Source organism: Amblyomma maculatum, chromosome 8, assembly GCF_055883805.1.
Source record: "Amblyomma maculatum isolate TAMU_Amacu chromosome 8, ASM5588380v1, whole genome shotgun sequence".
In the NCBI taxonomy this organism is placed as follows: domain Eukaryota; kingdom Metazoa; phylum Arthropoda; class Arachnida; order Ixodida; family Ixodidae; genus Amblyomma; species Amblyomma maculatum.
In genome coordinates, this window is record NC_139351.1 from 109,665,941 (window position 1) to 109,682,796 (window position 16,856).

General features: G+C 42.0%; 2 protein-coding genes across 4 annotated transcripts in view; one reads left to right on the forward strand and one right to left on the reverse strand.

The window, feature by feature from the left end:
• LOC146182163 (SPRY domain-containing protein 3-like) overlaps window positions 1-5,867 on the reverse strand; it is a 22,230-nt gene extending 16,363 nt beyond the window's left edge. Inside the window, exons 1-2 of one of the 3 annotated variants that reach the window (XM_084577179.1) lie at window positions 5,843-5,867; window positions 4,082-4,214 (exon numbers count right to left, since the gene is read on the reverse strand). In XM_084577179.1, the coding sequence (XP_084433305.1) occupies window positions 4,082-4,191 (110 nt within the window). In that variant the 5' untranslated portion in view covers window positions 4,192-4,214; window positions 5,843-5,867. Of the gene's footprint in view, window positions 1-4,081; window positions 4,215-4,471; window positions 4,581-5,842 lie in introns of those variants that run through there. The other 2 variants (XM_084577178.1, XM_084577177.1) reach the window with 2 other exon arrangements.
• On the forward strand, window positions 5,048-15,630 carry LOC146182164 (protein XRP2-like). Its single transcript, XM_084577185.1, has 9 exons — window positions 5,048-5,170; window positions 5,241-5,358; window positions 5,816-5,907; window positions 5,974-6,146; window positions 6,218-6,324; window positions 9,756-9,863; window positions 10,736-10,816; window positions 12,192-12,285; window positions 13,599-15,630. Exons 1-9 carry the CDS (start codon window positions 5,088-5,090, stop codon window positions 13,766-13,768), a joined length of 1,026 nt encoding a protein of 341 aa, XP_084433311.1. The 5' UTR covers window positions 5,048-5,087; the 3' UTR covers window positions 13,769-15,630.
• The last annotated feature ends 1,226 nt before the right edge of the window (window positions 15,631-16,856 follow it).

The following is a 16,856-nucleotide window of genomic DNA, read 5'->3' on the forward strand; positions in this document are numbered from 1 at the left end:
CTTGCTTGAATATTAAAGTGTCTGATAACAACAACATCCTCTCACACTGTTGGGTAGAGAGTCAATGCCTTAACAGTTTTTACACTATGCATTAAAATCATACACTCATCACCAGTATCAAGGCGGCAATGCTTTCAAACAATCGTCCTTCAATTATACTTTTGTGCTGTGAAACGTTCAGCCAAGTGTTGCACTGAAGTAAAAACTATCCCCTGTCAGGGCCCCAATCACGTCAGCAAATTCTGTTCAGCATCAAGTCCCCAGTGCATTTGGTTACCCACACTAAATTATGTCTGGGAAGCATACTCCACTGGGCAAGTCTAACTAGAGTGTCTTTTTTGTTGATAGGTTCAACACACAGGCATCAATAATAGCAAGCGCAACGGCTGATAGCCTCCCAGATCGTTCATCACTGTTCCCAACAAAGAAGTGAATGCAATAGCTGCATGGTTGCTCTAGCCGGATCAACAGCATTATGAAAAGCTGAGCTGACTGCTCGATTGCCTAAAACAAAACAGCTGACAAAAACGTTTGTCTCCTACTTGTCCAACCTTGTTCTCTGCACTGCATTATTACTGTACCTGTAAAGCACCTCTTCATGCAAGCTTGTGCATATTCAGGACACATCCAGCTTCCCCAACTGAGCCAGCCCAGGCACATGATGTGTCAATGAAAAGAGCAGAAAGCTTTCCAAACATGCCCACTGATATCCAATACTACAGCCTAATCAGAGCGTTACAAGCAACCAAGTACATCTTCCTATAATTTTGTAATTATCAAACTTTATTTTTTAAATGGCAAAATTCTGCATAACTCAACTCCTTCTGATTACAGGTGTGCAGTCACTTTTTCTTTTTTATTCCAAAAACAAGTTGTAACAGTCGGTACAGCTTTGAAGACTTGGAGAACATTGGTGCCTGTGGGGATGTTTCCTTGGCGACAGAGCAACAGCTTGGCTATGAAGGAAAAGCAGTCTGGGCCATGATCAGGGCACTGCCCAAGTTCCTTTCCCAAAAGTTATGCGTCCGCTTTGTAGGAAACCCCAAGTTTATGGAGTGGACCCACCTCCCAAAGAACTCAGCTTTGGGAACTTCCGCACGGAACATGAAGACGCCAATAGTTTGTGCAAGGCTGGTGCGAAAAAAAGTATGCCAATGAAAGCCCCACTGCTGTTTAGAGTGTTCCATTGCATAATAAAGAAAAATATGCAGACTATGTAGGCTTCTGTGGAGGAGGAAAAGAATGCCGTCATGAAGGCAAGGATAAAAAGGTATATACTAGACATATGTGTCTTTCTATCCTTCCCTTCCAGCACTTTTTTTTCTCCTGTACATCAAACTAAGCACATTACAGTTTTTAAGGTCCTTTTATTGTTGAAGCAGTGAACAATGCAACCAATAAATCATTAGCACAAAAAGGACCAAAGAGGGATGTCTACCAACAAAGTGAACTTGCCCTGCTACCAAGCCGCAAAAAAAAAAAAGACTTAAATCTGCTTCCATCTACTTATCTTGTCATTAGTATCCACAGATATGCGGTTTAAGAGCAGTAATTTGAGGCCACATTCAAATACTAGTTGAGTATTGTGCCCTCCATGAAGGCAAGCATTAATTAGAAGATTTTGATCACACGACCTTTTCCAGCAATCCACCCCAAGAGAGCTAAGCATCACGCTGGGATAAACCTTGCACCCACTGAAAACCACCCACTGACAATGGAGATCTCAAATGCACACAGGATGGATGCACTAGGCCACCACTCTGTACTGAACTGGGTACACCAGTTTTTACAAATATGCACAAGCAATGCCCCAGCCTGGTGCACAGTTTTATCAGCAAATTGGTCCGGTTTATAATGTTTAATGTCCCAAGGTTACATTGCACATTCTAGTCTGGGAAAGTACAACCTCCTGGGATTCTTTAATGTGCACCGACATCGCACAGTACATGGTCGCCTTGCTTTTCGTCTCCATCAGAACAGCAGTCGAGCACCGCAACCACTCAGCCACTGAAGTTTGCACTTTCTAATGCCACTACTGTAAGCCACCCTCATGCCCATTTCTGTTTTCGGCTCACTCTGGAGTACATTAGCCCAGGCCATGCAAACTTTTCAAACACCAGTATCAACTACACTAATTAGTAGCAACTACAAGATGGTTCACAGAGTGTTAACATTTCATCAAGTGTGTTAGCGCAGGAGACGGGACAAGGAACATTCAGAGAACATGCATCGTCCCTTGCTGACATATTGTGCCCAAAAGCAACTTGGCACTGCATTGTAAATCTTGTCTGAATTGTGTTCCGCTTTTTGAACAGTGCATAATTCTGAAATGTTACCCTGAAAAACATACCAGGGAAATCTTTGAAGCTCTTATCATCGCCCGCAGTGGGAAAGTACAACAGTCTGCCAAAACGAACATTTAGGTAATCACGTTCTTGATCTTGTTAACAGATTTTATTTCTCTTATACCTGGATACAAATTTTGTTGCCGCTTGCTTACACTTTTGTTTTTCTGCTGGTTGCCAGCTGAACTGGACCCATGCTATTTGCCATGCAGCTTTGTGTACGTTTTTTCTTTCTTTAACTGCAATTGTCTCATTCTGAGCCTGGTAAGCCTATATATTGTCCTGCCCTTCCTGAGGTAAAATCCCCAGTTGACAGTCAGCGCTTACCGTGTCTTGCTTCTGCATGATTATGTTCTGTCCTTCATGCTGTTTTAGTATGCCTTGCTAGACAGCACAATACAGTCTACAATTGTAGTTGACAGATTCCTGTTAAAACATACCATAAAAGCAATATTTTTTCTTCATGCCATATTTCTAAAAAGGCTACACATTTTTTACATTGTATAGCCATTGCATAACTTATGTTTCTCGATTACACACAATCATTTTGGGCACACCTGGTTGCGAGAATCGTCTACACATGGCACCACCTATGCTGGCAATCAAAGAATGAGCAACGTGCCAGATGGTTGTCCTGCAGCCGTAGAGTGGCACTATTATACAGATGTTCTGCTCCAGAGGCATTCTGCTTATTCTGCTTTCATTTTTTTTTTCTGTACCAGAAATTTGACATTTTTTACAATACAAAAAAAAAGCCAGCCCCAACAGACTGCCAAAAAAGAAAATGTCAAAGTTGTGCATAAGGAATCTCAATCACTAACAAATACTGACCCCTACAGCTATGTCCTGTGTCCGCACTAGCATCATTTTGTAACATGAAAAGTTATACCCACTGTCTAGCATATCAACTGTGTTTTTATGTATACAGTCACAAAACCCCCAAAATCCCATTCCTAAACCATGCATGAGAGGACGGCATTAAAAGAGAATCAAACACAGCAAATTATAAATCATAAAGCATTTTGGTGATGCAATGACCATCAAATATTCTTATAATGTTTTATTTACAATGGTGCTTAACCTGAGCAATTGGCTGACAAAAAAAGTTTCTTTGTTATGACAATCAGAACTGCCTGTAGCCACTTTTCAAGCTTCAGATCGCACAGGTCTGCAAACAGCCGCAGCATTCCAATTTTACGCCGCCGTCTGCAGCAATAACACGACCAATTTCTCTTTCCGTGGGGGAAGTTATGTGAATAGATTACGCAAGACCCTTCGCGATTCTGAACATTTCATAACCCGTTTCACCCGACCGCGCAGCACATAACTGATACGCTTTTCTTTGTACTTATGTAGTTTAGTTTTATTACACTGTTTTATTTTTTTTTTATATATATACGTTATTTTGGTGTTGCTCTTACGCTTTCCAAAAGCGCAGCAGAAAAAGTGACTGCCACACTGTGTTGTCTCTCGACACTTTTTGTTGGCTGTGCGCTAACGCATACTTCCGGAGGACGCACAAACCAAAAATGCAACGCCAAGCTGCAACACTTTATTTTTATACTGCACCAGAAGATAGAAACGCATAAAGCTACAAGCGTTTGTGACTAAACCTGCCGGGTACCATGCGTCGCACGCACGCATTTAATACGCACCTTCACAAAGGTTTCAAAAAAAGACATATAATGTGGTACGTATGTAGTACGCACTTACATGCGTGCAGAGCACGAACTTACCACAGCATGTCACCCTCGACGGCGATGTTGTCGACGAAGAGCTGCCGCATATCCAAGCTCGGCTTCAGGGCTTGATCGCCCGTCGCAGACACCCGCCGTTCGATCTCCATCACGGATATCGCGCGCGCCTACCCTGCGTTTCGATCCCCCATTAGCATGACAACTTACAACCGCACATTACTAGGAGGCGACAAGAAAGCGCGAAATCCGTAAGGGTAGGAGCTATGGGTTCAACCTGCTGTCAGTAACAGCTGAGCACCGTGGAACACCGCGCGTTTAGGTACCAGCCGCGCTCAAGGCGCGCTAAAGCATAAATTGCACGGCAGATTATGACAACGACCTTCAACACAATGAATGTATAGATTTCGGTGACTATTAGTCTTCACTTACACAGAAGGGTCACATTACAGCGAATAATTCAGTAAGAACCATATGCGACTAATACAATCCTCGCGATCCTCACTACCAATCGCACGCAGAGAACCATTGATATTCCAAGACTCTCCTCACGTTACTAGGGGCGCTAGGGGTCAAACACGTGACCAAATAAAACAAGCAATGAAAAAAACATTGATACAATATTACTTAAATACAAAGATTTTACAGCCAAAAAGGAGAAAAAATGTTTAACGGACCATGCAATAAAACAGTTTTTTGCATGACCGTAAATACCAAGAGCAATCCCGCGAAATTTGAGTTGCTAAAATACGTACTAAACCGCTAGGGCGTCTTCAGAGCGCTTTAGAGATTACAGTGCCCTAGAAAGAGAAGTAGGAGCGACTAACTCGCTTATGCAGAATACTCCCAGAACTAAAAGCCTGTTGAATTACAAATTTTCACACGGCTCCGTTCTCGCACAAGTATATCCTTGTATCCTTCAGGTCGTCAGCGTCTCCTAGCAACAGCGGGCACTGATGGACAACATAAAAATGCGCGAGGATTGTTGCTCCCTAGGTTTCGGTACGTAGCTTATGACATTCACGTTTACACATGCAATCCATGCACTATGGGCGCAATACAGCGCAAACTAATGCTGTTTTCAACGGAAAATTCTCGGCCGAAAGAAAACCAAGCAAAGACGTACTCTTGGTGAGCCTCGTCTTTTTGCGTTGTTCGTCGTCGTCAGTTTATGGCGAGATCAACGTGTGAATTTTCTCAGGGATGTCAGGCCGAAAGTGGATGCTGCCAATTACACTGTCGAAAACACGGTGGAGTCCACTGTCACGAAATGTCCGGGAAGCGTCGATGGGCAACAGTTCGTAATAAGAAACTGTCACGTACGTATGAATATATATCGCTACCAGGCCTTTGGGCACTTATTTATAGCTCCAGGTTAAACATTTTAAAAGTGTATACGTACGAATACGCGCGCTCAAATATTTCGTGGTATGATCAACTGCCACATCAGGAACCCTTTCTGCCCCAAATTTAAATCGGTCAACGCTAATCGGCTTCACCCCATGTGGCACACACCTGTGTTAATTCTACTGCTGTTCACGCGCCTTTGTTAGCGCCATGCAGTGTTTAAATCGCACCCGCTGCTTAATTTTAGTGTTTCACTCCAGCATATGGTCTGTTTCGAATGTTTAGAGGCCGAGCGTTCAAAAGTGAAGCATAAGAACTCACATGTTTTTATCATTCTATCCATTGATTGTGTATTTGCCTCTCATTTAATTATATCCCTGTCCTTTGCATGCCTTCCCATGTTTTTGACAACCTTCCACTGATGTGCAGAACGCCAGCCTTTACATACTAGATTACCTCAACTCTGTGACCATTGATGACTGCACCAACTGCACCATAGTCTTGGGCCCAACACAGGGAAGGTGAGCTGCAAAAAAAAGTGGTGTCCTGAGAAGCCCTGCAGAAAAATCTATATCCAATATGTGCAGTGTGTTCCTACGCAACTGCAACGATGTGCGCCTTGCATCTGCTTGTCAGCAGCTACGAGCTCGAGACTGCTCTGGCATAGACTCTTGGCTGTGCTGCCCAACCCAGCCCTCCATAGAGTCATGCTCCGAGATGCGGTTTGGCTGTCTCACGCTGGCGTACAAAGAATTCCCAGGCAAGGCATTGTGCACCACAACTAAAGTTCACAGTGGCTGAATTATGAAGCCTGCAATATGTTTATTTCAGAACAGCTAAAAAAAGCTCGACTCAGCCCTTTCAACAACCGCTGGAGTGAGGTATATGACTTCACTCCTACCACGCCAGATCCCAACTGGAACCTGCTGCCACCTGAGGCAAGTGTGTGATTGTAACTGGCTAGGTCAGGAAAACTACTCGCAGCTGATTAAGAGTAAATACAGTTGAACCCCTTTATAAGGGACATGCTCTAGGGAGCACTTTTTATCTCTTATATGAGAAGTCCCTTATAAGCAGGGTACCACGTTTACACTTTTTAACAAGACCTCATTTCGGTGCAGGCATCTTGCGGCTAAAATACGCAAAAGAGAACGATACATCATGTCGCAAAAGCGTTATTATATACATATTGCATTTGCTTGATGGACCACCACACTGACTACACCTTGCAACTTTCTTACATTTATTTACTGCTGAAATAGTTGTAAATCGTCTGCCTCATGGCTGCATTGATGCTGTTCAACACAGCCTCTCCAAGCTTGAAAATCAGGCCAAGAGCCTCATGGCCGATGTGAAAACTATGTTTGCAGCGATTGCAAAGTGCGATCATGATGTGACTTGGCACTGCAACTAGCGATTCGCAACTAAGTTATGTGTCTGGTAGCACTACAAGAATTCAATAAAAGAAAAAAGCCACGAAATCGTAAAAATAACTAGCTTACCACCAAGGTTTTAGAAGCAGCCAAAGCTATAAAACATCACCAGCAGCAATATCCCTCAGAAATTTATGCTTGTTTGACAAAGGGTAACAGTGGCTATTGAGATGAAGAGTGGCTATTGAGAGTGTCGCTATTGAGATGAAAAATAAATGAAAAGCAAACGAGGCATTTCTGAGTGGAGTTGAAACTGGTTGAACAGCAAACAGAGCAGTTATTTGCCCTCACTATAGCAGAACCACTTGTGTTTTTATGTCATTTGTTTTGATCTCGGCTTAGCTATGTCTCGCTTTCTAGACACAATCACTTGTTTATGTCCGCACCATCAGCTGAGCACTTTCTTTGCATTTACTAGATAGATTTGTCACTCATACTGAAATGCAACATAATAGACGATTTTCGCTATATTCTTCAGACTAGTGGACACACCTATGATAATCCGTGATAGGAAGCTCTACAAATTGGAGAACCCAACGCGCACTCCCAATGCTCGCATATGCAGTCGCACTTGTGCTCTTTGTGGCAAGCCTGAAGAGCTTCTCTATGTTGCATTCCCACTGCAGGGGCTTCTTTTAGTCAATTCATAGCTGACTGACCTGTTCTTTGTTTTCTGAAGTTGTAATTAATTATAACGGCTCAGGTGTGTCTCTCTTTTATTTTCGCCGTAGCAGCTACTGAACCTGGCGATGGATAGTGCCGCATATATTGTTAAAATGTCGGTTATAAGCAAGACTGAGTACCAAACTTTAAGGCTAATTTGTCCTTTATAGCCAGTTGTCTTCTACATCCAATGTCTGTTCAAAAAGAAGGTCCAAGTAATGAAACTCATAGGGTGGCCAACCATTTGGGTGAATGGTGTCTCTTATAGCCGACTGTCTGTTACATCCATGTCTCTTATAATGGGGTTCAGCTGTAGTAGGGTTTCAACACAGTTATTTGACGCTGAGTAGGACATATGAAAGCTTTTGTGCACACAGATAAAAGTCTATGGAGATGACAATATACAAAGCAGAGTGTGAGAGTGTGACATTGCAGGTCAACACGTGGGGTGATTGGCTGTAGCAGTAGCTACGAGGTTCTATACTTGTTGCTTCCCATGAGAAATGAATGGTTCCGGATCTGCTCCAACGGTTGTCTTTTTCCCGAGCTCAGCACAGGCTTTGCATAATGTTCGTGGCTGGGTTGGACTGTATGAAATAGTGTTTTCTCACTAAAACAAATACTGGCATGGGCGTTCCAGAAATTTAATTTATGCTTCCATCAGTCCCATCAGCTTGCGGGAAAAGCAGCAGTGGCAATACTGTAGTAGCTGCCAGCAGCAAAAAGCTTCTGCCCACCGCCAAAACTTGTTTTATTACAGCAGCTATTACTGCAAATACAATTATGTCTTCTGAAAGCTAAGCCACAGCTTCAGGTACACACAGCTGTACTTGAATAATAAAAATGATACTCTGGATTTTACAGATTACTAGGCAGAATAAGAAACAGCAAATCTGCAAAGAACACTTTTCAACAAAGCTTCAGTAAAGGGTTGCTGGTTACGAGTAATTCACCCTTGTTGAATTACACAGAAAGTAGTGCTTGCATTGCGCTTCTAAGAGGCAATTAACCAGCAGGCTAGTAGAACATATGTACAAGTATTTGGGACACCTGTAGTTTACGGCACCTTCGATAGTGTCATGTGGTCTTCAGTATAATGCATTTGATGCATCCTTCATTTGCTTGTTGTCAGTGTAGCTGTAGACTAGGCCACTGGTTTACTGCAGACGAGCTATTAGTACATAAATATATAGTTACATGTGTGTACAGCTACAAGCTTATGCCCAGCTTAATTCATTACTACACTTTCTGTTCATGAAAATGGAGGGAGATGGTAATGTAGTATGCACTGGGTGTCGCGTCATTCAGAGAAGATAAGATTATCTCACCTTAACCTTTGATATGTAGGGGTCAAAATTTTATGCAGAGGTAGCATTTGGCATTAAGTTTTGTTTTATATACTACTATGTTTTCTTGGGTACTTGCCTGAAATGACGAGAATGAATAAATATTCTCTATAAAATGTGGCAGTGCCAGACCAAAAGCTGTGCTGGCAGCACTTGCTGGTATGAGTGCCAAAACGACAGAAGACAAATCTGCTATCCAACCTTTCAGGGTGAGAGATGGTACTGCCAGCTACATAGCTGTTGCAAAACCACCTTTTTTGGCCTGCACATGATCCAGATATTCAATTAATTCTGCACCAGATCCAAGCATAGTGTAAACAAGATTTACTACCACATGCTTCCTGTGCATAAAATTTGAGCCTGGACAAGTAGCGAGTAGTTAAGCTGAGAAAATCTTTATTTTCTCTAAGCGAAGCAACACTCCATACACTGGTGAAACTTATGCAACTTCGTGTTTATAGCTATTATGGTGCAGAATAAGATATTATATGGCTGCAACATTTATAAAGTACATCATTTGCATAGTGAAATTGTTTGAAACCAGTTGTGATGGTGTTAGCATATGTGAACATCCGCATTTCAACTGCAGTAGAGCATTGGTAATTGCAGACACATTAAGTCATTATGCAGAACTGCCAATAACATGAAAGTTAATATGGTATTTGGAGTCCAACGTCCTTAAGTGATATCGGCTATGAGGGATGCCAGGTCGTAAGGTCATATCATCATCATATATCATAAAAAAACATATCATGGCCCTTAGTGACGTATATTTACACAAGATTATATCCATATTTCACCTTTTGTAATTTAGACATACAAAGGAATGCTGTGCTTTTCATCTATGTCCACATATTATTTGAATGAACAGAGTTCAATAGGAACTGGACTGGAATGCATTGATTTCTGAGCTTCTTGGCTAGGCAGGCCATGCCCCAGACATTGGTGGAATCCTGCCCCATGCCCCTGAGCCTGGATGTTCAGAGGAGCAACGTGCCACTCACTCTGGGACCAAGTTGCAAGCGTGACACTGAGGCAAGTGTAATAGAGATAATCGCTGATTTTTCACCCAGGACACACACATGTATGCACACTATATAATATGAAATTCTGTGCAGTAAGTAGCTTACTGTTGCTTAACGCCACTTGCGTATGATGCTAAGGTGGGGTGGACACCACCGTAAAAACCTGCTAGGTGCTTCCTTCATATTCCCTGACAAGGTGAACTTATTCACCGGTAGTTAAGTGCATATATAGTTGTGGCTGGTGCAAATGTCCACTGTTTGCTACTTGGCAAGCCGTGATATGCCAGCCAAGAATTTTGCACTGAGACTGTTCCTGCTCTACACTGTGTCATAAGGCTGTATACCATGGTGTAAGAATGAGCAGCTGTTGGCACTTGCCACCCGCCACAGTGGAGAGTGCACTCAGTATATGCACCGACCAGATACACCTTACCCAAAGATTGCCGATTGGCAACACGCTTTTACTCAAGTTGCGCTCATGCAAATGACACTCGATACCACAAACTGGAAGAAAAGGTTGATAACACATGAAATCCTTACATATTATGATGCAAATTTGGACTGCTTGAGCTTTGGACTGCTGAAACGTCACTTGTACTTACCGACGTGGTCTGCGACTGTTTTACCTTTCTACAAATGTACCCGTTTTGCACTGGACAAAGCAGTGGGATTGAACAACTGTTCCACTGCAAAATGTGACTCTGATAGTCCATAACTTGAACTCGAAAGTAGTAGAACGCTGACTCTAAGCATTGCTTGCTTGAGGTGCTGTAACTGAGCATGCAGAACCTGTAAAGTTGTGCTGTTGCTGTTCTCACACGTGCAGTGACCTCACAAGGAAAGTGCGTTCATCGCTGCATTTTTCATATCCTTAATGTGCAGAGGTGCCTGGTGGTGTTTTTCTGGGAAGACAACCTTCAAGACAACAGCATGGCCTTCGTGCGTGGCATGAGGGAAGCACAGGTAATACATGTACGCTGCTGATGATGATGAAATGTATGACGAATTAAACGCAAAAGGCATTGTGCTGATCATTGAGACTGTGCTGTGCCTCTTGCAGCCAGGCTTCCCATAACATTATTTAATTCATGCACCAAGTTCGCAGAATAAACAGCTAACTGTGGCATGAAAAGGAGCTGTCATTTCGTAAACAAGAATAAACTGTGTTGTTGCCAAAGTTTAAGACATCCCATAGGCATTGTCTCTTCATAGGAGAGCTACCCAGAAAAAACTTGTTTTTCACAGTATATAAATGGCTGAATGGAGGTAACGCATTTTCTTTCACATTGGATTTACTTGTGCAGTGCTTGAGCAGTTAAGAGAGACTGAAATTGTAGAGCACACATATTTTGTGAAAATGTGATTGGTGCTCTATCGTTCCAAGCAGCTTTTCTTTTCGACAAGCGTTGCCTCCAGAAGCTGTGACAAGGTGTCATTTTGTTCGCAGGGCAGTGTACCGCTGTACACAAGGGTAACATGCTCTACGTGTTTCCCCGAAGTGAATTCAAACGCTTCTGGCTAGGTTTGGACAGCAGTGCACTATTTCGCGTAAACAGATGTGTCACAAAAGGTGTCAAACATGTTGGAAGGGCTTCTTTTAATGCTTAGAATAAATGTGGCATCAAGAAAGCAAAGTCTTTCTTTAAAATGAGATCGGCACCATTCAATTAAAGCACACACAGCCTCAAAGAGTACAGTTTTGTCAGTTCTTCACAGGATGTGTAAAACACCGGAAAACAGTAGAAGTTGAGCCTGAATTACACCTTTCGATTTTGAAATTAAACAAATAGAATTGAAAACATTGCCCAGTTGCCTTCCGTTCTGCTTTTGTCTAGAAAAGTGACTGCTGCACTGCTGCAAAGCATAAATGAACCCTCACTCTACTCAAGCTTCAGACTGCAAAAAGAAAAACAAAATTAAGAGGGAAAACCAAAAGACTAATATAGGTTGTATGCATGGGCAGCAAATGGGTGCTATGGAAATAACTAGTTTTGTCAGTGCTCACTTTGGAGCACAGGGCAGGGGAACCACTGTGATACCCTCAAGGTGTGTTTCTTATTCACCTTGGAGCACAGCTAAATACATGCAGCCACAACCTTTCCTTTTAACCACTTTTGTTTTGGGGCTAATCGTACCGTACTTTGCTTACGCTCTAACCAGTCATTATTTATTGAATTTCGGCATGATTTAAAGCACCTGGATGCATAGTAGATGACAAGGTGCAAAAGCAAAAGACGCACGAAGGATACGCGAGTACCTTTTGAAAGCTGCCGAGGTTACCTGAAGCTAAAAGATGGAGGATTTCAGGCACTACATCTTTACCCTGTTTGTGTTACAGGCAGATCTAGTGCAGACAGTGGAGACCAGCTTTGAAGATGGTATGGCACAGTCTTTGTTCCACAATGGACCACATGCCAAGGCTGTTCAGAAGGGCAAGCACCCCCTCAACATCTCTTACACTTGTTGCTACTTGTGCCCTGTTGTTGCATTTAACCATACAGCTGTGACTATGCAGCCAACTCTTGGTACTTGGAACTCATACTATGCAGTTTTAATTGGAGGACAGCCTTTTTTACTACTCTTAATATTGGCTGTTTAGCAAAAACAGATTTATAAATCAGCGACATTCCACTGTGTTGGAACAAGCTCACTTTTAACAATGAAACAAGGATGAAGAGCGAGAAAATTGTGTAGACACGTAAGTGAAAATGAGGAACAATTATAAAATTAAGAGCAAGAAAATATCAATAAGCTACAATGTTGATGTGCAAAATTTAACCAAATGGCACCTCTGTTCTGTGTATGCACTGATAATTCAAAATATGTGACACAGTTTACATGTACTACTTTTTCTGATGATGTACCATATAGTTTATCAATTCGAAGTACTTTTGTAGTGAGTGTTGAATTTTTAGCAACTTATTCTCAGCAGCTAATCGCTTAGCGAAGTTCATAGCTTATGCCCACAACCTAAAAGTTCTCAAAAGAAAGTTGATGAATGATGTTAAAGAGCTTTCATCACCCGTGAAAAAAAAAAACAAAAAAAAAAAAGAACATTTGGTTGATTTCACAAGGCCTAGTCGCAACAAGCAAAGCAAAACCAAATGATTTTCTTCGTTGATATCACCACATAATGTCGTATCGCTACAAAGGAGTACGTAGGAAAGCAATTCTCGGGCATGTTGAATGACGATTCTTACATTTCTAGATCTTTTGGCTTTGACGTGCGTCACCATATGCGCAAAATTTAGCATCTGCCAAGTCCCAGGTGCCTTGCTAAAGTGATCATTGCTTTGTCATTAGAGTGCTAATGATTTGCTGAGAATTAAAAAAACCTTATTTACCTTTCTGCTTTGAATTCTACCATTAAAATTTCAGGACCTACAGAGTCATATACAAAAAAAAGCACTTGGCAGCAACAGCCTGCAGCGTGCTGCATTATTCTGCCAACCAATCACAGCAGCAAACGAAATCTAAGTTATAACATTTCACACAGCTAACAACCCAGAAACACAGAAATCTTTGTGCTTACAACTTTGTGATTGGTTTTTGTTTAGGCAACAAGAGAGCTTTAACTATTTCCTTATCCCACAAGAATAGTCACGGATATGGGTGACCCAAGTACTGTATTTCAAAAGCAATGATGTCAGCATAACAAATAAACAAAGCACAATGCATGGGCGAATGGCCGAGATCGCTTCCGCCTGGTAACTACACTAATCTGCTGGTTTATGTTCCTTCTCAGGACCGGCAGTGGCCCTCGAGTACACTGGTGTGGACTGCCAGCAGGTGTGCGAGAAGGTCGCTGCCACTCTGGGTGCCCCTGGAAGCCACTACATCTCTTCCCAAGGGCAGGAAGCTACAAAGCAGCAAATTGAAGCTACCTTCAACACATCCCAATATTCATTCTCTTGAAGGAACAACAAGATACCACTAGTGCACCGCTTTTCAAAAATAGCGAATGCTGCAGGGGTGGAAGCAGGCTGCCAGCTGCTACCACTTTCTAGCTCCACGCCCATGGCTTTTCACTCACAATGCCGGGTTTTCAGAACCAAGCCTTTAATGCGATTATGTTAAAACATATGTACAGATGTTTCAGAAATATCACAGCCCTGAGCTGACCTGAGCAATAATTTGAACGAGACTAGAAGCAAAGGGAATGCTTGCATATGCATTTCATAGCTCTTATTAATTTCAAAAGCTTCACTATGCTATGTATCAGCCAAGGTCAACCTTGGTGTCCGCTTGACCTTCAACGAGCCAGAGGCCACAGTGTGGTTATATAGCTGAATAAACTTTAGCCAAACTTCGTGTTCAGTCACGAAGTAGGGTCTCAGTGGTTACAGCATTCTACTGCTGAATCCAAGGATGCGTCGAATAAACATATATTTGATATATAAGCTATAAGATTTATATATTATATATATGTAGTTATAAGATATACAAGGATATATAGCTTCAAAGGTCAAATGGTGGTGCACCATTTGACCTTCGACGGCAGATACAGCATCACGTTTTATCTTGCAGTTGACAGCGTCCTCGACTCCATAGTCTTGCCAACTTAATCACTGCAAAACCATGTCAGCCCATTTTTAAACCAAAGCCTAACCAGAGCAAGAGCCTTAACTAGGTTTAGCAGGGTTAAACCTCAGCCATTTTTTTTGTAGGGCTTAAATGTCCCAAAAGCAACCCGAGCTGTGAGGGGCGCCGTAATGGGGGGTTAAAAAAATTTTGACCACCTGGGATTCTTTAATGTGCACTGATATTGCATGGTATATGAATGCTTTGCCTTTTGCCTCCATCAAAAACCAGCCATCGCGGTCGGAATTCATTCCCGCATCCTTGGGTTCAGCAGTAGATTGCTGTAACCATTGAGCCCTCATTTCGTGACTGAACACCAAGTTTGGTTAAAGATTTTTGCCTATTTTAATTTGATCAATTCGCATTCATTATCTGCTAGCAGCACACACAGTGGTAGTATTTGACAAAGTTATGTAATTCCCAGCTGTTTCGTTACTGGTCAGCTCTGTTTTATTTTTTTTTGCTTTACATGCTTGTTTATACATTTTTTCTCCCCCAATAAAATTCAGTTAAGCAGACCCACTATTCATCATCTTTTCTGCCTTTCGTCTGGTCTGTTTCAACAGTGATGGTGCTAAAGGGAGGCACGCCGCCTCCCCACAAATAGGCTGGGCCACACGAAAAAATTTACGGGGCAGTTGATCAGATGAGGAACTTGTTTCCTAAGCTCTCGATGCTGCACTTTGTTTATTTCCTTTTTCCCTTCATTAAAACCAATGCCAAAGAGGGACCACAGGTCACCATGACGCCCCACTATGAATGTCTTGGCACCATCCCTGTGTTTCCAGACAGTCCATCTGGGCAACTTGCTAAGATGTGAGTTGCTATGCAAAGTGATGGTATTTCTGCGTCTACACTGTTCACAGATCACGGTGATGCCACGTCGTCCACTGAACAATTAAAGTGGAAGGGTAAAGTAAATCTTTTATTTATATTATCACCAGAGGCGCCATAGTAGAGGGCTCCTGATAATTTTGACTACATGGGGTTCTTTAACACACACTGACATTTCGCTATATACAGGTGCCTTATGTTTAGCAACCAAAATGCGGCTGGAATTGCACTTGTGTCCCCTGGCTCAGTAATCGAGCACCCCGACCACTCGGCCTACTGCAGCAGGGTTCTACATACACACAAGAAATAGAATAGATTGCCTGTAGCTGAGAAAGCTGATTGCCAATATTATACTTCTAGAACTGATGCCACATGTTCAGAAGCTGTCTGTGACACTAACAGACCAATAAAAAATTTTGGCTTGAACGTAAACCTGTCATAAGCCCAACAAAACCCAATCACTGCAACAAAACTGTTTTAAAAGAAATGACACATTTACTCATTGCAACCAGAATATAGGCGTAAGTATAAATGTCACACCAGCTAGAGAGACTGACTGCTGACCAAAACACGTCGCAAATTAGAGTGGAATCGCACTGTAAAGATTAGGCTCTTCAATAACCAAATTTATAATAATACCCAATTACTACATGGTGACTGCGATTTATATTATTTTCTAGTATACCACTTTTGCCAATGTGCACAAGCCATCATGCTCGCTGATCAATGTTTTTAGCATCAGAATATACATAAAAACAAGTGGACGCATTGACTGAAAAAATTCATGGTGAAAATCTTTTGCAGGTTTTTCACTTGCAGAATTGAGCACTTAAAACAGCAATATTTCCATTGCACTGAAAATAAATTGGGCACTTAAAATTCAACGTTTGGTCCTTTTAAACAGCATCGAAATTGTGGCAAAAATTACGCTTGTCATATTATATGCAAAGATGCTATCAGAGCCTGAGCATTTGAATGACATTTTTTATGCCTGCGTGGCAAGGACATCAGTTTGAATAATATAAAGTTGTGCAGTCTCTGCTGGCACACGGTTGTATCTTACAGGTCTTTCTTTTATATGGTATAATTTAAGATGAAACACATTCACAAAATACAATGTTTAATTGAAGAGCACATTAATTTGCTTGTAGAAAAATGTGTCTGGCCTGGTACCTTTCCCAAAACATATTCTTGTTCCTGTCACAGCTCCATATTCTCAATTTTCGCAAAGCACGCTCGACAAGCTGACATAAATTCATGGTAGACAATAGTGGATAAAAGGGGCTCAAGGGAAGAACCAGAATCAGACATGCTCTCTGCATATACTGTCGGCAGCAAAAGTTCATGGGACGAGACTGCACCAAAAAAAAAAAAAGAATTTGCTTCACCATAGTTATGTACTCCAGTTGCATGAAAAATGTTAAAGGGTCACTGTCCATGGAAGGGCCTATTAAGCAAAGGAACCCAGTGTTTCGATCAGGTATCAGAGATAGTCTGTGCAAAATGGTACAGTGACGCACGCCGCAAAGCAACGAAAATACAAATCAAAGCTCTCTCATGTTCAACTTCGGGAAGCCAGCTTCACTCT